General features: G+C 39.4%; 2 protein-coding genes across 2 annotated transcripts in view; one reads left to right on the forward strand and one right to left on the reverse strand.

Moving 5' to 3' along the window:
- Positions 1-21,522, forward strand: part of ada (adenosine deaminase) — a 29,990-nt gene extending 8,468 nt beyond the window's left edge. The window contains exons 3-11 of the mRNA XM_034695002.1: positions 1,077-1,199; positions 5,243-5,386; positions 5,490-5,605; positions 8,326-8,450; positions 15,855-15,926; positions 17,703-17,804; positions 18,108-18,175; positions 18,287-18,416; positions 20,870-21,522. Of these exons, the coding sequence (XP_034550893.1) occupies positions 1,077-1,199; positions 5,243-5,386; positions 5,490-5,605; positions 8,326-8,450; positions 15,855-15,926; positions 17,703-17,804; positions 18,108-18,175; positions 18,287-18,416; positions 20,870-20,974 (985 nt within the window). The 3' untranslated portion in view covers positions 20,975-21,522. The remainder of the gene's footprint in view (positions 1-1,076; positions 1,200-5,242; positions 5,387-5,489; positions 5,606-8,325; positions 8,451-15,854; positions 15,927-17,702; positions 17,805-18,107; positions 18,176-18,286; positions 18,417-20,869) is intronic.
- Positions 1-23,623, reverse strand: part of ccn5 (cellular communication network factor 5) — a 73,364-nt gene extending 49,741 nt beyond the window's left edge. Inside the window, exons 1-3 of the transcript XR_004632896.1 lie at positions 23,458-23,623; positions 21,147-21,239; positions 20,901-20,995 (exon numbers count right to left, since the gene is read on the reverse strand). The gene's annotated coding sequence lies outside the window, so the exon portion shown is untranslated. The remainder of the gene's footprint in view (positions 1-20,900; positions 20,996-21,146; positions 21,240-23,457) is intronic.
- Positions 23,624-24,350: the final 727 nt, after the last annotated feature.

The following is a 24,350-nucleotide window of genomic DNA, read 5'->3' on the forward strand; positions in this document are numbered from 1 at the left end:
CTTTGCCAAAATAACCTTTTCTTAAATAGCTAGTCTTCAACGTTTTGTCTGTCTCTTCCTGCAAAACAATGCTAGTGAAAGCAGAGTGAACTAAATGATTAAACCACGAGGATAAATCCAAAACAACAGGCTGAAAGACGCTAAAATGCTCTGTAGAGCCCGACCACTTTAAGCAATATATATTTGAGCATTTTTGCCTTTATTTGATGGGATAGCTGAAGAGAGACAGGAAATGTGAGGAGTAGAGAGTGAGGGAAGACAGGTGGCAAATGGTAAAGGCCGGCCTCCAGTCTGGGGATAGTACATTACACATATGACCTATCCTGGAAACAAGACCAATTTGCAACCTCTTTAAGATAGGAGGGGTCCTATTGTCCTCCTGCTCAGACAGATTTCCAGACGGCCAATCACCACAGGTCCTTTAATATGGAGCTGGTTTAAGTTATGTTAAGGCATTAAGGTAAACATTGAAGATGGCAGGCATCATTATTAAAATACACTGAATGGTAGTTCATGTTACTTAAAAATGTTAAGTGTTAGCTACTAAATTAAGTTACACCACACATTTGTACATCATAGTTTGTGTTGAACTGAACTCCATATGAGCTGGATGATGGATCTAGCTACCTGGCCTAACAGCATACTAATCCACCACGCTTCATTGCTCTGATTGGTCCAGAGGTTTGTTCCTGTGAGTCTACAGTGAAGTTAAAATTGTGAAGGTAAAGATAGTCTACATCTGGCTCAAGAATATAGGTATCACATATCAGTGTCACCCTGAAAAGCCAGCAAGGTTAGGCTCTTCAGTAAAAAACATGTTTCTTCATTTGGAGGAAATGTGATCCCAACACAGCAAAATCAATCCTTTCATTTTTTAAATACATCCCGTAATGAATAATTCAATAGACTAATCAATAGCTTAGGCTTTAACATCTCATGCACAAACAACAGTCTTTTAAGAAAGCAGAACACATTGGTAACTTAATGTATACAGTTTGGGTTGATATGAGTTAGAGTATTTATTTAGATCTTACATTGCCCTAAATTGTTTCCTGTTCTTCCTCTCCTCCTTTTAGGAGACGTGGTATCCCTCTGAAAGCAGACACCGTGGAGGAGTTGACAAAGTGTATTATTGTGGAGAAACCTGGCACCCTCACAAGCTTCCTGGGAAAGTTCCAAGAGTACATGCACGTGATTGCGTAAGTACTGAAACGCTGTCATCAGTGATTGAGCTCCATAAATACCAAAGGTGTTTTCTTGCTGAGCAGATGACAAAAAGGGCAAAGGGTGAGGTTTGAGAGATTAAGGGTCAGGGTTCATCTCATTAGTCACATGGGTGTTGCTTCAACATGTAAGATTTATGTGGATCACATGTGCACCTGGCAGGAAACTGTTAAAGTGGAGTACCTGTAAAGGGGCCAAAACTACACAGACCTTTTTATTTAAATCCAACATGGTTGACTTCACATTAGGTTAAGGGTAGGGCTCCAAGAGGCTTTTCTGTCAGTCCAAACATGACAGATATGCACCCCAAATTTTGAAAGTTCAGCGAAATTTTAGTACAGCAAAGTGTTATCCAATATGGTTGACTTCCTGTTAGATTTAGGTTATGGCACCAAGAGGCTTTCTTTGTAGATCTGGATGTGTTTAATAGACACACCAAATTTTGCATGTCTAGCTTAAATGTAGAGCAGCACATTTTTATTCTCTTCATCTCATGATAAACTGAAATCCAATATGGCTGACTTCCTGTTGGGTTAAGGTTATGGCACCAAGAGGCTTTTTTGTAGATACGAATGCAATTAATGGACACACCAAATTTTGTCAGTCTAGTCTAAATGTAGAGCAGGGGCTACTTTTTTAAAATTTTGTGGATGGCGCCATTGAGCTATTTTGCCATTGATCCACCAAAAAGTCACATCAAAGTTCTGTGTTCCTTTATATGGGATGGTTCCACCAATTTCTGTGATTCTCCAAGTACTCCACACACTTCAAGAGCAATTTCATGTTACATGGCGAAACAATGAATATTGATTTGCAAACATTGCTCACAATTAAGCTATGATAGTCATTTCAGTGTGTGGTGGTCAGTGTATCATTTTCCTGTATGTTCCTGCAACAGACTGACACCTCAGTGCGTAAGTCGGCTGTGCCCTATAAATTGTTAGTTACACTAAGGAAGCTTTAAACACAACTAAACAACTCAATGAGGGTCAAAGTTCAGTCACACTTTGTTATCATAGGAATAAAGTAAGACTTTACGAGTAGCACACTTGTGATGCATTCAAAGTCCTCTGAAACCTGAGTGTGACGGATGTGAGACACAGCAGGATTATGCAACAACACTCAATTGCACCATTGGGTAGTAGATTTTAAAGCCAGAACAGGAAGACATCATTATTAAGATCAAGTGTCACCTTGGCAGCCAAACTGAGAGGAGAGTAAACTGATTCAAGGACTTTTTTTCCGGTCTTACTCCATCTTACATTTGGCCCTCCAGTGACAGGACTGAACTGAGACAAATTCAGTCTTTCAGATCCTCCACAGCCGTGAAAGCGTTGAACAATGAAAGTCTGTAGTGGCCGGACTGGAGCGAGTAGTTTAACTGAATAGTCCCTTCTGTGTTAAGGCTCTGTGTAGCCCTGTGTGCTGTATGGATTCAACAACATAAGGGAAGCTGCTGGCGGAGTGTAGCTCATGCAGGATTGTTGTATGTGAACAGTGGCGTTGTGATGTGTTTGTGGTATGTTGGGACACTGGAGAACAACAGGCATTCAGAGCTGTAGTATGAGTTCTCACTGTTAGTGTAAATGCTAGAAGAGGTGCTGTTGTCTCTCACATGATGAGGGACGGAAAGTGATACTGAGTCTAAAGACAGGATAGCAGTCACGGAGCTGTGACTCTCCCAATGGACCGACACTTACCTAACCTGACCTGACCCACATCTGGTGATAGTTTCCATGAAGGAGGACTGATTTAAGTCTTGAACCTCCTTTAGAAACTACAGAGCATGGAATTTCAAGGCTTTTTCGAATGAACTAATGTTTCAAATCAAACTATTTTATGTTTTTCTATTATAATGTACAATAAAAGGTGCAAAATTTCCCTTAAACAAAGACTGAATAAAGTAGAGGTCTTTCTTGAGGAATTAATTAATTGATCATTGGACAATCAAAATATTCCCAGATGCGTTTTTTGCTGAAAGAATCAAATAATAGTTTTGTATAATATCCTTATAAGATAATGAATCACAGAAAACTTTTGTAAAGTAAATAAATATAAATCAATATAAAGTAGTTTTTTATATATATAAAGTTTTCACCCTTAAGGTCTTCAGCTAGTTGCATTTAATAACAGTTTTCAAAACTATTGTTTTTTAGTTTTTGTTTCATTAAAGTTGATATATTCAAAATGTTTAGACTCTATTCAGTTTTACCTTTTTTTATTATTAGGTAAGTAGGTGGTATAACGCCTTTTATAATTCTACAAACAAAACTTTGTTGCAGGGATTTTTTTTTGTCCCTTTTTAAACTTTGCAGGTCAGATCTTGGGTCCAAAACATACAGCCATATTTCATAATCTGTCACTTTAAATACAGAAAAACATGACTTCTAGTATAGCAACAGTGTGGGAGGCTTCTAGAGTGCTGTGGAAGAGGGTGCTCTTAAGAGACAGCAGCTGAAATGTAGCATTTTGTAATGTTTTAAAAGACACCAATCTGAGAAAAGTTAAGAATTTTGTGAGCTCTTCATCGTATAAAGCAGGGGTTCCCAAAGCGTGGGTTGGGACCCCCGGGGGGGTCGCGAGAAACAAATTGGGGGTTGTGAAATTATGTTTTTTTTTAAATATGTCTAAAAATAGAACATTTTACACATTATAGTAAAAAAAAATGTGCAAAAATAGTATCTAAACTTGAAATAAAAGTCTTTAAACCAGATAGTTAAATGGTCAAGCAAGTTGATTGGTGAGCCACAGGCATCCACAGTTTCCCTGTACACTAACCAGTTACAGCGGATAGCCACCTCTATTTTAAATAATGCCTCACACCCTCTGCACAGTGATTTCCAGCTTCTTCACTCTGAACGACGGTTTTTAGTCCCAAGGTGCAGGACACAGCGTCACAAGAAAAGCTTTGTTCCTACTGCTGTTACTGAGCTGAACAAGCAATAGCTTTTATTTTCCCACACAGTCAGCCTCCAATCTTATGACTTGAGCCCAGATAGTCTTATTTATTCATATGATTCTATTGTTTTTATTGGTTGACTGTTTTCTGATATGCTTTTTAAATGGAACCTTTAGCACTTTTATCATTTTATCATGTCTATTCATTTTACCATTTTTAGTGTTACATTAGTTTTTAGGATATTTTTTGTATGTTTTGCACATTAAGTAGATTGTTCTGCCTGAAGTCTATCTTGTAATTTTGTATCGACCTAACATCTCACTGGCTGCAAAACAAGTTTACCTACGGGTACAAATAAAGTAACCTGAACCTGAACCTGAACCTGTGAAAATAGAAACTGTAATGAGTTTTCTGCCTTTCTTTTTGCAAGATGACTCCTTAGTTAAGGGTTCGAGACCAGTTAATTATTAAAAGCATCAGTAGCAGCAGGTTAATTCATAACAGCACAGGAAACACAGACACATGCTCATAAAGGTAGGCTAATTCTCTGCAGACCAGCTAAATGAAGCCACTTTAAATCACTTTGAGGGACAGTGGGGGTCCCGAGTCTTTGGCACCTATATTTTGGGGGCTGGGGCTAAAAAGTTTTGGAACCCCTGGAATAAAGCGACTCCAAGGCTAACAGAAGGACAATATAAAGTCTGAAAATGAGCATTACACCTCAACTTAATGATAATAACTGGAAATAAGGAACATTTCTAACATTATAATGGCATGTTTAAAGGTTATTCCTCATCAGAAAAATGTAAGAATGTATTGGATTTATTTTAGAAACTGTCCTAAGAGTTCTCTTTTTGCAGAGTGTAAATATTTCTAATGTGTAAAATAGAAATAAGAGGCCAGAAGTAAAGCAGCCAGCACTGTAAATAAGTATTTTTATTAAGTCAACCATGATGTCGGGAACACTTTGAAAATAAGCAATTCAAGCATTTTAAAAGTCGTCATACTGAAGATAATGTCTGAGGCTGATAGCTCCAATGTGTATCATTGAGATAACAGATTATCAGAGCCAAAGGGCAATGCCATTTATTCTGTTTGTCTTTGTTGTTTTCTTTTCAGAGGAGACAGAGAGGCCATAAAAAGGATAGCCTACGAGTTTGTCGAGGACAAAGCCAAAGAAGGAGTGATTTACGTCGAAGTGCGATACAGCCCACATTTCCTGGCTAACACTAAAGTGGATCCAATTCCATGGGAGCAGAAGGAGTAAGTCTTTCATTCTAAGCTGCAGTCCTTGGTGGGACATGTAGAGTGCTTTCTGCTTTTTTGGTGAGGGATAAATAATTGTGTTTTATTTTCTCTCTCTCAGAGGTGACCTGAGCCCAGACGAGGTGGTGCACCTGGTAAACCAGGGCCTCAGCAAAGGGGAGAGGGCCTTCAATATCAAAGCCAGGTCCATTCTATGCTGCATGCGCCACATGCCAAGTAATGAACTGTTCATGCTCCCGTCTGCCCAAACAACCTTGTGAGATAAGGTTCCTAACTGTACTGTCCTTTCTCTCAGAGCTCTGCTTTAGTTGTTTATGTTACATAATGAGTTAGAGCACCACAGAAACACAGCTATTACTACATGTTGTCATTACCCGGTCCAAACCAGTGACTGTAAATAAATAAGGACAATGCGCCTCTATCTCCTCCCGGGATGGGTGCTGACATATTGTACTGGTGACATAATTTGGTGCTAAGACACGTGTAGAAGCGACCCAGCTGATGGAGCCACACATTTAGTTACAAATACAACGCCATAGATCGTCATTCCTCGAGCCGCGCTACTGGCCTTACATAAATAAGAAACTCTATGAACTTTCTTACATAAATAAGAAACTCTAGGAACAGGCAGAAAGCTGGCAGCAGTGACATCTGCAGTTAATCATTTGGCAAAGATCAATCAGCACCTTTGTTGGATGACATCAGCGGTAGGTGCGGTAGTGTTAGTGGTAATAACACGAGCTGTGCCAGGCAGAGCAAACCGTGATAACATGAGCAGTTGCTGTAAAAGCAGATGTGTTTGTACTGGAAAGTAGGTTAGGTTGCACATCACTGCTCCACTCATCTGCAGCTGTTTCCTTTGTGGCATGAAAGCCAAGAGAAAGTCATAGCCAAAGTTTTTTTTTGCACCACATCTCTGGAAATATCATGCCAAAATTTCCCCCCATGGTTACAGTCATTTTTAAACTCAGGGGACTTCCTCAGGACTTCCTTGCTTTTTAAAGGAAACTGTGGCTTAACCGTAACAACATGCTGCTCATCATATTGTGAGAGTGAATTCTGCATAGTCATTTTGGAAATGGCATCTTATCTATATGACTGTTTTTTTTTTAGATATACTCTAAATTATGTTTTCATACAGTAATAAAAGTAGAGACGTGACACAATGAATAACAGATCTAGTTTACACTTATAACCCAATTTACTTTATTTGTTTCACATTAGATAAAATCACTGATGCTGCTATTTATGTGAAGTAGAACTCTCATGATACTGCAATTATTAACTTATTATTAACTCGTTTTATGGGCGTTATTTATTGTGAAGTGTTGTGAAGCTCTTTATTAACAGTGCACAGGTTGGAGCTAATAAAAAGCAAGAAGGGACAAGGAGTCATTGCTATCTTTAGGGCCCGAGCACCGCTGGTGGCGAAGGCCCTATTGTAACCCTAAGGATTGTTCTTTCTTCCGCCACTTAAAACACATTTTTGGACCCCTGAACGTGAATGAAAGCGCGGATATTTTTGCACACTCATCGGGTCTGGTGAAAATTGCAAGTTATTATAGGTCTCGCAAAAAAATTCTCAGTAGCGCCCCCTAGAGGTAAAAATAACACCCTACGCATAGAGTTTTTTTGAGCTACATTCATGAAAAGTACTACACATATTCATGGCATCAGGACGCACAAAAAAGCCTCTTGCACCCATATTCGAAACTCAACAGGAAGAGCGCCACCTAGCTTTGAACATGAAAAATGGGGCCAAAATGGGTCTGTGCAAGGATCCATACTTGCTAATTTCTCCTAGAGCTTTTCTCCGATTCAGTCCAAAATAGGCACATTCTATAGTAAACCCATTGACGATTAATACAAAGTAAAGGCATTCCGTTCAGATGAAAATTGTGGGCGTGTCAGACTTTGGGCAGGTCATAAAAAAAAACGTCGGAAAATTGTGCTCACTAGCGCCCCCTACAGTTTTCAAAACCCCTCCCCATAGAGGTTATTTTGAGCTACATGCTTGAAAATCAATACACATATTCATGGCATCAGGATGCATAAAAAATCCTCTTGCACCCATATCTCAAACTCAGACTACAGGAAGAGCGCCACCTAGCTTTGAACATGAAAAATGGCGTCCAAATAAGGGTGCGTACTTTCGCTATCTTCTCCGAAGGCTTTTCTCCGATTCAGTCCAAACGAAGGGCAACCTATAGAAGACACCTTGACGAGAAAAAATTATCTTAACTTTTTTTTCCAGACAAAAATTGTGGGCGTGACAGGCGTTGAGGCGGGGCATCAAACGCACATACAGCTTTGAATGTAAAGAATGATGCCAAAATAAGGGTGCATACTTTTGAGATCTTGTCCTAGGGTTTTTCTCCAATCACATCGACCCCCGCTGTGATCTCTCTCTCTCCTCTCTCTCTCTCTCTCTCTCTCTCTCCTCTCTCTCTCTCTCTCCTCTCTCTCTCTCTCTCTCTCTCTCTCTCTCTCTCTCTGTCTCTCTCTCTCTCTCTCTCTCTCTCTCTCTCTCTCTCTCTCTCTCTCTCTCTCTCTCTCTCTCTCTCTCTCTCTCTCTCTCTCTCTCTCTCTCTCTCTCTCTCATGGCAGCTCCTGGTTGAAAATATGACTGTATGAAGTATGATCCTCAATATGAAGCAATAACTAGGATATTGGTAGCTTAAGTTAGCAAAACAGCTGAAAACCAGGGAAAACAGCTAGCCTGGCTCTTTCCAAAAGGGGACATAATCCATACACCTAATATTAAGGCTAAGCTACATGGCAGCTTCCTGTAGCTACATATTTACTGTACAGATTCAAAAGTGGTTAATATCTTCTCATTCAACTCTTAAATATCCTTTTGTTACCACAAACGCAGTCACGACTAAGTGTTGGTGTCGACCAAGCTGTGTTGTAAAACTGTGTTCTAACTCCTCCAGACTGGTCCATGGACGTCGTGGAGCTGTGTAAGAAATATCAACAAGCAGGCGTGGTCGCCATTGATCTGGCAGGTGATGAGTCACTCAACTGTGAGACTAACCCTGGACACAAGAACGCCTATGAGGTGAGTGTGAAAAAACCGTCTGTGTTTGCTTTAGTGTATCTTGACCTGGTTAAACCAAATCACATTCTTAAAAACAAAGCCTGAATGCCTCTAATGCATGATGGATGACCAAACAAAGATCACTTTGTTAATAGAGAACAGTGCAATTAAATAAGGAGAGGCTGGCAGATCATACTTTAATATGTTTCATGCAACAAAATCAAGTTTACAAAGAATGTCACATGGCTCTTTGCAAAAAGGAGTACAAACAGATATTTAAATCTGGGGTTGGTAGTCAGATTTAGATACACTTATTTGCATATGAAACGTGGATCGTTCCATTCAAACCATGGGGGTGCTCAATGTCTAATTTTACATTTAAATCTTCTTAAAGTGGTAATTAAATCTACCCTGGTAATTAAAGGGGGACTCTCCCATTTAGCAGGACCTGTGGAGCAGACGTACCTCAGCGGGCCTTTAAATCTTTCTACGTTCATGGTAGCTCAAAATGTCAGGAAATAAAACTTCAGTTGATCCTAAAAAATAGTGATGAAGATGAGGAGCAGCTTCATGAAGAGGGCTGTGAGATCAAGGATTACCGGACCACACAAAAACTGTACGGGGCCAAATGAACGAGGAGGGATACCCAAAGCTGCCTCAAAAACAATCCACAGCATCCCATCCACCTCCACGCCATCAGAGAGGATATTCTCAAAGACAGGATTTACAGTCAACAAAGACAGAAGCGCACTTCTGCCCGTACACACGATGGTTTTCCTCACGTACAGTTTGAAAAGACTCAAGCGGACAAAGACGCGATGACAGACTGTTTTAAAAGGTTCTGTTAAGAGATTTAAAAACCCTTTAGCTGGTTCAGGTTTGATTTTGAACATTATAAACATGTTTAGCCTGAAGTTGGACAAACTACCCTCCGCAGTGCTGCTCTCTGCTGTGTGAACACTGTTTAAATATCTCCTGATTCCTTATTCTATAGTGGAGCGTTGTTCCATGTTTAACGGATGGCGGCCTTATTTGAGTTTTCTCTCCTTCATCACCTCGTTGTTTTTGCGTGTAATATAGGTTTAAAAATTTTTAGTTTTATACTTATAATATTCTGTTGTCCCTTTTACTTTAAGCTATGAGTCTCTTAATTGTAAAGGGTTATGCGTAATATTGTCATGCGGTCACCATCATGCAGACTTTGGGTCAATAAGGAAAAAAACATTCAACTATTCCTCGACTATGGGCAAAATCTGATGAATTCGATTCGACTAAGCAAATCCTTAGTCGGGCTCACCCCTAGTTAAAATGATCTTTATGTCCTGATGGTAATCAATACATAATGTGTTCTTAAAAAAGAGGTAAAAAAAGCTGCTATCTACAGCCGGAGCAAACCTGGGAAAACACCAACCAATCCCTGCCATCAGGAGCCAAATGATGAAACCAATCAAATCCCGTCCTGCCGTTCTGCCCGCCTCCTACAAAGCGTACATTTCCTGTTTGTTTGTGTTTTTAACTTTCACTATGAGAATGTTTTGGTATTTTCTTACAGCTGAGTGAGACATGAGTTGATGTAGTGCGAAACACAAACGATGTGCTGAGGGCTGGTTTTGAATCAGCGGCTCTCGTGCATGTGAGCGGGGGCGTCATTTTGGAGGAGCTCTGAGGGGAGAGGGGGTTAGACAGAGTCCTGAGGAAATGCTACATTCAAGTTCATGCTAGTTTTCCGTGGCTACCAACCCTAGCTTTAACGCAACAACACAATAGTGATAAACCAAGCCACGGTCAGCTTGAAGCATAGGTAAGCCATTGAATTCAATATGGCATCAAAATAGGGGGTGCCCATATAAAAATAACCAACCAACCCCTTATGTCCTGAAATCCTTTCACCTTGTAAAATGTTAGATCTATGTAACGACACTAAAACACAACACAGGGTCTGCAATGGACTAAATTTTGTTAAAAGGGCATGCAACAGGATAAAATGTCCTACAATGAAGGCATGTGAAGCTTCTGAATCACTTAGAGTTATGTTGAAACTTGACCTTTCAACGATGACGGGGAAGCACTGATACTGGGACTGGGTTCTCAACATCAGAACTGCTGGAGCTAACTGAATCAAGTGCAGATCCCTTTAAAGCATTAGCTTTCAATTAAATATAGAGAGTGAGCTTTTATTCTATCATGAAATAGAAACTTTTTTTTAAGTCTTGTAGATTTAATTTGCAGACAATACGGCACCACCAAAGCAAATTATTGTCGAGCATGTTTTGTTTTGCTGCCTCACCTTTCCGTCAGACTGTTAATGTTTGTTTTTCCCAGACCGTGCATCAGAGGGTGTTGCACACTGGCCTGAATCCATGTGAATGCAGCACAACTTGTAATGCAACATCAGTTTTTATATTAGAAACAATAAGTAAGATCGGTTTGCCAAACGTTTGTTTCAGAGGTGTGATTGTAGACGTTTAAAAAGCACAACAAACGAGTGCTAACCTTGGCACTAAAGTTCAGTGAGTACCTTTCATTTTTTTATTTTGCTTACTGCATCATAAAAATATTTTATAGGTCACAGAGTCCACATCGTGTTCCCACAGGCTGCAGGATGAGAGAAATAAGGCTGCGGGTTATCACATCAGCAACTTTCAGGAATCTCCTAAAAACTGTGGACTCAAAACTACACAGACGAGGAGGGGAGAGAGTTTCTTTTTGTCATAGGAGCAGGTTTCCTTATCGTCCATGAGGACAACTTTTTAATAGACTGCCTTGAAATTTTAGACATTCATGGTCCCCAGAAGTTAAATCCTACTGACTTTGGTGGTGTAATTCTTCTCATGCGTGGCCTATGTTCACTTTTAATTAGAATAAACTTTGCTGTAGTCTGGCTTTTTATCGCACCATCACTGCACCAACACCCCAAGAATCTGTGCTTCATACCAAGATAAATACTGAGCAGAATCTCCCTCATTTAATATAGTGAGCCAAATGTCACATGAAATAAAATATCCAAACATGCTCTCATGTCATATCCTGAAATAAACGGACTCAGTTTTTGGCTTGAATATTACCACATCTGTTTCATATCATCACTCTTTGTCACTGAAGCGTAAAAATACAGAGCCGGCACCAGAAATGTGAAGTGTATGGGATTCAAAAAATGGCAGCAGAACAATATCTTAGAGGTGACATATCATGCAAAATTGACTTTTTAATGGTTCTTTACCTGAAATATGTGTCCCTGGCATGTCTACAAACCCCCCGAGAATGAAAAAAATCCATTCTGCCCACACTGAGTCAATTTATTTCAAGATATGACCATAGACTGTAAAAAATATGGACGTAGGATCTGTGACGTCACCCATCTGTTTCTGAAGAGCTGTTTTGAGACCAATCGGCAGTGGCAGCCATATTGCTTCTGTCGAGCCAGTGTGACGTAAAGAGGCGGGCTTTGAGCCTCCTAGCCAACAGCTGCAGTGTTCCTGCAGGCAGCTGTGCCTCTCATTGGAAGACTAGTAATCTCAATATCTTCGAAATTACCGAATTAGAAAAAAATTCACCCCCCTCACAGTGAGAGGACGTCGAGAAATTAGCTATTCAGACTACACTCATCTTTTGTACCAGGCTGTAAACATGTTTATTAATGCTGCAAAGATCGTCTTTTTCCCATTCATGTGTATGTGACTTCCGGTACTTCCGGAGCCAGCCTCAAGCGAATCCTCGATGAACTGCAACTTTTAACACTTCAGCATTGACTCATATTTTTAGACCGGAGGTTGCCGCTTGGATATGACATGAGAGCATGTTTGGATATTTTATTTCATGTGACATTTGGCTCACTATATTAAATGAGGGAGATTCTGCTCAGTATTTATCTTGGTATGAAGCACAGATTCTTGGGGTGTTGGCGCAGTGATGGTGCGATAAAAAGCTAGACTAAAGCAAAGTTTATGCTGTCCATTATATACACAGTCTATGTTTCAGAGTCAAAGAATAGTCTTAAAGTGTTAATGCTTTAATCTGTCACTCACACAGTAAGGGAGGAAAACCCAACACTCACTAATCAATTTCCTCTTAAGCTGTGACGCCGCTCAGAAAAATCCAATTTGGTTTTCAGCCAGCTTTTATTGATTATTTCAGAGAGTCCTTCAGTAAGTGATGAATTTTGTCCGTCAGGCCGTAATGAATGTTGTAGATTAATCAGTTAATACAGCACAGCAGCGGGTGTGGACCGAGTCTTATCTGGAATTCATTGCTTGCATTGATGGAGGATGGGTGGAGCTGACTGTTCATAATATTTCAGTTGGAAAATTTAATTCATTTTTTTAATTGAATGAGAAAATGATTTTAGGGGCGTGTTTGTGAAGTTCTTCCTTCTTCTTCTTCCAAGAACACATTATGTGCACTATTATTGCTGGAAAGTGTTCCCATAATCTCACTGTTAGCCTGACAGCTTGACGGTGATAATGAAGTTAAAATAAAACCCGTCAGAGGTCGAGTGAGCCAAAACAATCAGTCAATAATTTATGAGCTGACAATAAAATCAAACTGTGAACGCCCTGTTTATCTTTAAAAGCAGCAACAGATTAATGGTGCTGTAATTCTGCTCCAATCAAATCAAATCAACTTTATTTATATAGCACTTTACACACAACACGGTTAATCCAAAGTGCTTTACAACAGACGATGAGGAAAACAAAGAGAAAATGAAATAAAAACACAAACAGAGGAAGAGAGAGGGAAAGCAGAGTGGGGAGAGAGCAATATAAAAATTCAATTTACAGTAGTAATGGCGACAGCAATGACAGGGAAGACAATTAACAGTGCAGTGAAGCATCTGAGCCAGTGTGGTTAGGAGCAGTTAAAAGCTAATGAATAAAAGTGAGTTTTAAGACGACTTTTCAAAGTCTCAACAGAGGGGGAGAATCCAATGGTAGGGGGGAGGGAATTCCACAGTTTTGGGGCTCAGATAGAGACGGCCCTGTCCCCATAGCTCCTTGTTCTTGATGTTCGGACAGACAGGGGGTTTTGGTGAGAAGAGCTGAGGGCTCTCTCTGACTGAGTGATATGGAGACAGGAGTTCTGATATGTAAGAGGGGGCCAAACCATGTAGTCCTTTATAAACAAAGAGAAGGATTTTAAAATGGATTCTGGAGCTGATCGGAAGCCAGTGTAGGGAGGCAAAAATTGGTGTTATGTGGTCTCTCTTATTTGACATTGTCAGAAACCTAGCTGCTGCATTTTGGACTATTTGAACGGCGAGATAATGAGGACTGGGTGATACCAAAGTACAAGGAGTTACAGTAATCAATGCGTGATGATATGAATGCGTGGATGACTTGACCAATGATGTGTTTATAATTATACTTTCACTAGACAAACTCAGATTTATGAGAAAGTGTGCTTTGAAGATTTTGAAACATATTTCTTAACATTAAATCTGGGGTTGGCAGTCTCGGAAAACTAGCATGAATTTGAATGTAGCATTTCCTCAGGACTCCATCTAACCCCTCCCCTCCTCCCTCAGAGCTCCTCCAAAACGACCCCCCCCCCGCTCACATGCACGAGCGCCGCTGACTTGCGACCATATGATGGTGACTGATTCAAAACCGGTCCTCACCAAAACATTCTCATAGTGAAAGTTAAAAACACAAACAAACATGGCTGCTGTTAGCACTCACAACTATCATGCTAGCATTATCCAGTTGTACTGGTGACACGATATCAGGAGAAAAGTTATAACACATATATAACACTGTAACAGCTCTACTGTTTGTTAAACGTGTTCAGTGTAGATGTTCTTAATTCCTACAGTGTTGACGGTTAGTGAAGGCATCAGGAGAGGTGTAGAGAGTGCGAGCGGGAGAGAGGAGAGACAAGAGGAGAAGTTCTTCATTCATTCAAACATTGATTGTTGTTTTGTTGGTTGGCGTGATCACGGCCGACAGTGACCGGTTATTAAAACTCAACGTGTTCACGAATCGGCTCGTCATCCCTACAGCGTCCAGACAGACGCTACAATACTTCTACATTTTCTGTAGGACTTACTAAATGTCATTAATTCGTCTGCTTGTCAAAGCCCCAGTGGTGAGATTTTTTTAGACTCTGATCCGGACTACAGTCCTGAGCAAAGCACCTCATCGGGTCAGAGGGGACAGGCCCGAGGTCGAGCGAGAGGGGCAGTCAGTAGAGTCAGGGGAAGCAGAGGCAGGAGACGGGGACTTGGAGTACATGCCGGGAAAATGTACGCACAAGTGACGGGCAGAACGGCAGGACGGGATTTGAATGGTTTAAAATTTTGACACCCAAAAACGCTGATTGGTTGGGGTTTTCTCAGGTTTACTCCGGCTGTAGATAGCAGCTTTTCTTCGCTCTTTTTTAAGAACACATTATGTATTGATTACCATCAGGACATAAAGATCATTTTAACCAGTATAACAAAAAGTGTCTAAATCGGACTACCAACCCCAGCTTTAAGGTATTTTAAAAACCTTTATTTTGACTGCAGGTGTGTTTTAATTTATGCATGCAGGTTTGTTTCACTTGTATTCATGGTTAACAATTTTTGTATAATTTACTCTTTTTTTTTTAAGTTATATTTTTTGGGCATTTTTGCCTTTAATGGATAGGATAACTGAAGAGAGACAGGAAGTACGGGGAGCAGAGAGCAGGGGAAGACATGCAGCAAATGGTCGAGGCCGGGAGTGAAACCTGCAACCGCTGCAATGAGGACTATAGCCTCTGGATATGGGGCGCGCTCAGACAGCTAGGCGCCCCTTATCACTTACTTTTTAAAGCGTTTTTATCTTTTTGGGCTTTTGTCCTCATAGATAGGACAGTTGTAGAGAGATTGTGAATTAGGAAGAAGAAAGAATTACACACACACTGTAAATCAGAGTCAAACCAGCAACCAGTGCTCAGAGGACTTTGACTCTGTACATGGGGAGCACCCTCTGTTGACTCAAACAACCCCCTGTTTGAGGATTTGATGCCTTTTCTGTTTCATTTTGACTTGTAAAAGATTGCGTAATATATAAGGTGTTTCAATAATTAACAAAGGCCAGGACTCAGGGAGCAGAGTCCACACTAATATTGAGGGTTATCTTCAAAACGACGTGACCTCGAGATGCATGTGTGCAGATTAAGAGAGACATACTTGGTGTGTCCGGGGTTAATGCCAAAACAAAAGGAGATGATTACAGCAGCAGGCTGTCCTGACTGTATTTAGTTTTTCTACACACTCGTTAATCATTCGAACGTTCTTTTCTCCTGCAGTTCATCGCGGCACCATTTTCCCCCTGAGACAAAGCATTGTGTACCAAACATGTCAGAATGATAGATCATATAGCTCCAGTGTTACAGATGTGAAAGCCAGATGTTGGGCCGTGCTGTTAGATTACTGATGTGTTCCCTGATTGCTTGTGTTGACAGGAAGCGGTGCGCTGTGGGGTCCACAGGACGGTGCACGCAGGAGAGGTGGGCCCGCCCTCTGTCGTGAAGGAGGTGAGCTAACTGAAAATAACTCAAGACATTTCTGAACAGGGTGAGGACTTAATTATCTTCACTTAGCAGCAAAGTGAGAGCGGTAACAGCAGCTTAACGAAACAATGAAGTCACACACTGACAATAGTAATGAGAGATGCAGATATCAGGGGCCGGGAGCCAAAGAAAAGAGACGAGGGTTTGTTCTCCACCAGCTGAGAGCAGTCACGGGAAGTAGCAAGGTTCAAGTACAGTGTCACACTGCACATAAGTACAGTCAGACAGTATCTGCAAAGCCACATTCAATCATAAATATCTTCTACTTTTAATTTACTGCAGTCAGAGGAAGATAGGGATTATTTTACTGTGATCTGGCGTCTCTGCACACTGACTTTCTCACACTGAGACTGATTCCAACCTAAAAGGATCGGACAATAACGAACAGAACTTCTCTGCAACTGATTTACAATAAGTTCCAAGTTTCTCTACGTTGTTTTTATTCTATTTCAAAGAAGAGTTATTGAATTTAACAGTCTCATAAATCCACCTGAAGGTGAGTTATCTTTGCAGAGAAACAGACATAAGAGATGTTCTGTACCTGTGCAACTGTCATAAACAGTACAGGTACATTTTATACCAGGAGATCATTTCAGAGGTTTTACTTTTCACTGTTTCAGCAGAGAAGTAGTTAATGATAAATTACACTTTTTAACAGTATTCTTTTGACACAAGCATCTTTACTTCCACTCATGTAAAGATCTTAAGGGTAAAGATTCACATGGACTGCGTTATTACCATTATGACCACTGATTGAGCATCATTTCAATTTATTTGATTTGATTCCATCTTACTTTATTTTTTATTTATTTTATTGTTTAGGTATTTATCAGATTTTATTTTATTGATTTTATTGTAATGATTTAATTTAATTTTTCTGGTATTTATCAGATTTTATTTTATTGATTTTATTATTCATATTTTATTATTTTTTCTGATATGAATCTGATTGTATTAATTTCATAGTAATTATTTTATTTTTATGGTATTTATCAGATTGTATTTGATTAATTTATTGTAATGATTTTATTTTATTTTTCTGATATTTATCTAATTTTCTTCATTTTATTGTAATTATTTTTATTTTATTTTATTATTTCTGTATTTATCCGATTTTTATTAATTGGTTTTATTATTATTATTATTATTTTCTGATATTTATCTGAATTTATTTTACTGTAATTTTTTTTTTTTTTTTCTGGTATTCATGTGATTTTATCTTATTGAATTAAAGCTGGGGTTGGTAAATTATTTCATGTTTTAAGTATTTCATATTACTTTCCTTTTTGCCTTGTATTATTTACCTATAACTGTTGTCATCTGTCTTTCATGAAGCACTTTGGGCTGCATGCTCTAATTTATGAAAGGTTCCATATAAATAAATATAAATAAAGATGAGGTTAGTTTAGTTTCAACTAGAGGTGGCAAAATCAGTCATTGAATGAGAAACACAAATATGTATAACTTCTTTTACTCTCTGTGTAAATCTCAGCTGCTTTATCTCGAGTCTTTCAGAGTAAAACTACGTCTCAGTTTAACTCACCGCACACTGGCTGTCATGAGAAGTGGCCACTCTCTAAGAAAGTATCCTTTAAACTGACAGCTCTGCAATGCCACGACTGTTGGGAGTGTGCTTCTAGAAATAGCCCTCAGATTCTGCTGACAGTCGCTAAATAGAGGATCTTTTTGTAGCTCGGGACCTCTTGTGTCTTCCTCCTGACCCCTGTGTGATACTTTTAGGCCGTAGAAGTTCTGAAAGCTGAACGGGTCGGACATGGCTACAGAACCCTGGAAGACCAGGACCTGTACAAGAAACTGCTGGCTCAGAACATGCACTTTGAGGTAACGAACTTTCAAGAATTCTTACAAAGTATTATGTGGGGAAAGTAACGTCCCTAATGAGGCTTCACATTCTTTCAAAGGGGCTGTGTAAAAACAGGTTTTTTATTTCTTATATACGTGTAGACACATTTTTTATTTTATTAATTATAAGGAGATTCATTATTATTATGACCATTAACGTTATAGTACCAACAGGTAGAAGTACAGAGAAATGCTGACCCCTAGTGGAGCTTTTGATATCACACCTAGATGAAGACAAACCGTCAAGGTGTCTCAGTGCTTCCTGTTCTGTTCTGATTACAGGTGTGTCCTATATCCAGTAAGCTGACAGGCGCCTGCAACCCAGACTTCACCAAGCACCCTGTCATAACGTGAGCTGTGTTTATTTCATATGAGGGTGTTGCAGTTCACCCGCATTAAAGCAGATCTGAAGCACACATTTCATTCATTGCTGTCTGGACGTCTTCATTTCCTCTGTGCAGGTTCAGGAAGGACAAAGCTAACTACTCCCTGAATACAGACGACCCTCTGATCTTTAACTCCACCCTGCACCTGGACTACAACACCGCGCATGAATACATGGGATTCACCGAGGAGGAATTCAAACGGCTGGTGAGATCAAAAGCATGAATGATAATAGCAGGAGAGCGCAGTACGAAGGCCTTTGAATATGGGTTGAATTAATTGCATGGACTGTAGCCGCCATGTGGAGGGTGATGTCTTCCTCAGCTGCTGATTAAAGCAGGAACAAAACCACACATTAGAGAAGTCTTCAATACACTTCAATAACCCCCTGCTTTCAAATGATTTTAAACAGTGTGTGAGGAATCTTACTCCACATCCAAGTAACACTGAAGCTGAGCTTTGATAGGGTTGCAGAGCCTGACATGTTGAATAATACTCTTGCAGAGAGGGAGATGAGAAGATCCATAACACTGAACTATTTATGAAGCTACAGCTAGTAGCCAGTTTGTGCATACGAAGGATTAAAGCTAGCATGGCGCCATCCAAAATCCATTGTGCCCATTTAACCATGGTGCAAAAAAATATGCTTTTATAGTTGGTCAGGGTGTTCATCTACTACCTGGTGTCCAACATGAGCAATATTTCTCCTGATACCAGTCGTTATGCTAAGCTAAGCCAATCTGCTGTATTGGCTGCTTGGTCAATTATAAATAAAAAATGACACTCCCAAGTTGAACTATGTAAGCTCCTCTTAAAGCTACAGGCTCTGTCATTGTATGGGTGCAGAAAAGCCAGGAGTTTAAAGACTTAATATTCACATATTAGACGACCCTTCAGGCTAACCATTCTTAACCTCTTTACTCTAAGTCACAGTCTCTATGATCTATTTTTGTTTTGGCAGCATCGATGACAAAAGCTGCATTTTTGGGAGACGTTTTGGACTTCACTCAACATCCACACACAAACAGTGTTGCTTTTTGTGATATCAGTCGGTTCACAGTTAGGTTATCAAGCTTTTGTTCATGCTAGAGCCAGAACTTGTATTAGGCCAGAAATTCATACAAGTGAAAATCCTCTTAATTATAACTTTTCTTTTTTTCTTTTTTTTTTTTAGAAAAAATGACAAATAGTGTATATTGTAATCACATTTGCAGTAGCAAGTAGGTACAATGGCTAAGCAGCCACACACAAATTTAAGTTTGGATGTTCATACATAAATGTACACCCACATAAAATAAAATAAAATAAATACATAAATAAATGAAATAAAATAATGTAAAATTGAAATAAATAATAACCCACCCCAGAACAAACTGAGACCACCAGCTGCATCAGACCACAACACAGATCTTAAGAGAGGCTAGATCTGTTCTTTCAGTTTTTCTGCAAACAAAGCCAACATTTGAATATTACACTCTTTACCCGTGATCATCCGAGCAGTGGAAAGCTAGAAGTAAACTATATCTAGGAAAGTGAGGATCCAGCTCTTGACTGTCAGCCTATCTGGGTGTTTCCACCTCATAGCAACCAACTTTTTGGCAGCAAAAAAAAAGGTATTTTAGAAGAAGAAGAAGAAGAAGAAGAAGAAGAAGAAGAAGAAGAAGAAGAAGAAGAAGAAGAAGAAGAAGAAGAAGAAGAAGAAGAAGAAGAAGAAGAAGAAGAAGAAGAAGAAGAAGAAGAAGAAGAAGAAGAAGAAGAAGAAGAAGAAGAAGAAGAAGAAGAATTTCGGTCATGCTACACGCACAGTTTTTGGTATATACATGCAATGTACACACATGTAGTGGACATGCACTTAGGGAGAGATGCCAGAGTGAGGATGCTGCCATCAACCAGCGCACCCCAAGCAATTGGGGGTTCGGTGCCTTGCTCAAGAGCATGTCGGTAGTGCCCAGGCAAGTGAACCAGCACCTCTCCAGCCACCAGTCCACTTGCCAAACTTCATCCATACTGGGACTCGAACCGGCGACCCTTCGGTTCCCAAGTCAAGTCCCTATGGACTGAGCTACTGCTGCCCAACAACAGGGAGTAAGGATAGATGATTCAAGAGTAACACTGCGGCCAAGACAGGTATAGACAAGTAGAATATTGTAGATAATCGAGAGGAGACGCCATTCCAAAAACAAGTGACCGGCAGGCACTCCCAAAACATATGAATAAATGTGCCGTGAGCACCCTGAGGGCACAGGTTACAGCTGGAGTCAGGCAGGATGCGCATTGAGTGCAGCCTTCTGGGAGTAAGATAACTTCTATGTATATAGTTTAATTTGTTGATGTTCAAGATTTCGAGCCATCTATAAAATATTAACGCCAGACCAAGTCCCAATCAAAATCCAATTTCAATTCTGGAACATAATTTCTCCACATTCTATTCAAGGAAAGCTCCTTATAAGCAAACTGAAGTATAAAATACAATTCCTCCACTGAGGAAGTGGAAAGTCTGAAAGAAATGATAACTTTTGACTGTAAAGGTTGGAGCTGCTAGGCCACATTAACAAGGGAAGGCTATACAGCTGTATTCATGAGCTTCTGTCAACTTGCCTATCCCTTTTAAAGTCAAATGCAAGTAAATGTGTGTCTTATTGACCCCTTGTGTCTTACAGAACATCTGTTCTGCAAAGTCATGCTTCCTACCTCATGATGAGAAAGAGGAGCTCCTCCAGAAACTGTACGAGGCCTATGGGATGATCCGAAGCACTGCCTTTTAAACCGGACGTGGAAGCCATGACCTAACCCAGGGACAAACACTCTGAATCCTTAACCTCGTCACCACCAGGCACCATGGAATGTCTTTATCTTTAAGGGACATGAAGTCAATAGAACAAGATATCAAATATGCTGTTTATCATATGGCTGCTGCCTTCACTTCACTTCACCTACCCGTTCTTCATCAGTTTGTTTGTCAGTATTCCACCTCGGTATTTGGAACCTTTAAGAGTTTACAGTGCAGATCCAGGGGTGTGTCCGGGTGATCTGCGAAGTGAAAATATACATCATACATGTGTTTAGTGTTTATGAAGCGTATTCATACCGGCCATTTTCTTCCTACTTCAGGATCAGGGTTGGAGGCTGAGAGGTTGTAGCTTGTGTAGTGAATCTGACAGTTATCATTTCACCGCTTCTCGATTCATGTGGAACTAAAAGAACAACTGACCGTGTCTCAAGGCAAGGCAAGGCAGCTTTATTTGTATAGCGCATTTCATACACGAGGGCAACTCAATGTGCTTTACATTAAAACATTAAAAGCATTGGTAACATTCAGACAGGCATAAAAGAACACAATTAAAATGACAAATATAATAAAACAGAAAAGAAAATGGAAATTAGAAATATATTAAAAATTACATTAAAATTTTAATTTAAAGTGAGTTAAAATAAGCTAAGATAGGAAGGCAGTGGCAAATAAAAAAAGTCTTAATCTTGGATTTAAAAGAGGTGAGAGTTGGAGCAGACCTACAACTTTCAGGGAGTGTGTTCCAGATATGTGGTGCATAATGACTAAAAGCTACTTCACCATGTTTCCTTCTGACTCTCAGGACTGAAAGCAGTCTCAGAAAAAAATTATGACATGTTAGCCACACAAATGATACTTGAATTATCTCACTATAAACACACTAACAAAAAAATCTGTTTCATCAAAACGTAGCACGAATTCTGGCAAATTTGATGTTGATTTTGATTTGATGTCTTTATTTCAAACATGTAAAAGTAAAATAGAAATAAAGAAGAAATAGTTATACAAAAAAAACCCCAAATCAATCAGTTCCATTAGCAAGCACTGAAACATTTTACTTTACATGTGCAAAAAAGAGTAGGAAGAATTTAAACTTATCTAATCCTTCCCCTTTATTCACTATTTTCTGGCATTATACGAGAGCCTTCCCACAAAACAAATCTTCATACTAACACCTACAATCAAAAGTAAACCCCTCAGGAATATCAACGCTTATCTTCCTCCTTGTACCTCATGAAAATTACTTCTTTATACCTCTTCTTGAACTGGATTTTGTTTTGGCATTGCTGTAGCTCCATATTGAGTCTGTTCCACAGTTTTACTCCACAGATTGAAACACAAAAACTTCTCCTCGTGGTCCGAACACTCACCATCTTTAATCTTAAATTCCATCTGAAGTTATAACCCCCTTCTCTTTCAAAGAACAATCTTTGAAGAATAATTGTCCTTGCCTTATACACAATTTGTGCAGTTTTAAAATCCACAAGGTCAAATAATTTCAATATTTTGGATTTGAGGAACAATGAATTCGACACAGAAATCAACATTGTGAACTATTCTGATGAGCTTTTATAAGTGTTTCCCCAAACCTCAGCACAGTAACTGAGATATGTTGGAAATAAGTGAACAGCAGAGAAAATGTTCGTTTGTTTGTTTTCTTCACATTAATATGATTACATCTAGTCTGTTATCAAAGCAGTACCCTTAGCAACGGTCCGTTCTTCATAGCAACAGTCTGCAATGTATCGAATATTAACCGACCGTTGTTAGGAAACGTTGCTATGTAATGAGGAGTCAAAATCAAGCTCTTAACACAGCCATGTAATTATCAGACAAACTGCGTCTTCACGTTATTTCTTATGTAGCTACTTCCAGCAATTAGCCACTGCCTACTGTTACCTTAGCTGAAGCATGAATTCCTAATTTAGCTTACATTTAAACGCTTAAGTATCATTATGTGAGTCTAAAGTAAAATCTAGGAAGCATAACTTAAGCTAAAAGCTAAATGAGAAGTAAATATCAACATTTTTTGAGCTAAAAAGACAAAATTAGCTTCAGTTATGCTAGCTGACAACTGAATTTCATGCTAGCATCACGTTAGCAAACATAATAGGGATTTAGCAAGGAAGTGGCTGAATGCCTGGGTCAACAAAATGTTAAATTTGAAGTATTTTGCCAGCTTTATTTCGACATTTCTTTATCTGTTGTCTTTTTGATACAAATAAGTTGTGAAGCAGTGAAATTATATCTGTTATTTACACAATATACAACCTATACATACTATTGGGATGTTAAAACTACAACCATGAACCAGAAGTCAGGAGAAAAATAACTGCTGTGATGTTAAATGAAAAAAATGTTAAAATGATAAACTCTGGATACAAGCTTCAACACTTTGTTTACATACTGTCTTCAAACAAAGGGAATCAGGGAAACTTTTGATGCACATTTACTCACCGACTTTATCACTTTGTCAGCCTGTAATAGAAGGATGAAGGAGATTACTTCTTCATTTCTGTCAAATATTCAACTAAAATGTTTGGTTCAAGGCAGAAGTAAAGAAATCTGCCCTTTCCTCAAACACAGCTGCAACCATGTCAGGTAAATCAAGCTCCATACCAAAAGTATAGTCTTACATTTGAACACTAGGTGGCACACTACTGCCATCTTCAATGTCAAACCACTTTGCATATCATGAATACTCCATTCTTCTTATGTATATATTTATTTAAGATATTTTTTCATTCCACTAAATGATAAAGCACCACCATTTATAACAAACACATTTATAACTCCTGTGTCAAGCCACTTATGACTATAATAAAGGCTGTTTTAACAAATGTGTCTGGCTTCTTCTTTATGCTGATTAAATATACTGGGATTTTTAATTGACAGACCTTTTAAAGGTAAAGTGTGTAGAAACTATAGACTGTATAAATAATGGATGTAGCATCTGTGACGTCACCCATCTGTTCCTGAGCGCTGCTTTGAAGCCAGTCGGCGGCGGGAGCCATATTGGTAATGCTGAACTCAACCAAACATGGGCTGTTTTCCAAACGGCCTGCAACATACTACCTGCTAATGTAGTAGGCAGTACCTACTGCCTACTACATACTGTGTTTGAATTTAGTATGCAGTATGAGTGTTCTGTTGGATCTTTGTTGCAGTACGCTGGGTCAGACGTCACTGGATTTTCGGTTTCAGAAAGCGGAAGTAAACGGCCAGGCTGATAGTGAAACTGCTTAGTTAGCATCCACTTATGATTTAAAAAGTTAGGAAGTGGTTTATATGCAATTTAATGATTTTCACAGCGCCCAAAAACTGAGTTCCCCCCCGTCAAAAAAAGAAGA

This window comes from Notolabrus celidotus, chromosome 11 (genome assembly GCF_009762535.1).
Source record: "Notolabrus celidotus isolate fNotCel1 chromosome 11, fNotCel1.pri, whole genome shotgun sequence".
In the NCBI taxonomy this organism is placed as follows: Eukaryota; Metazoa; Chordata; class Actinopteri; order Labriformes; family Labridae; genus Notolabrus; species Notolabrus celidotus.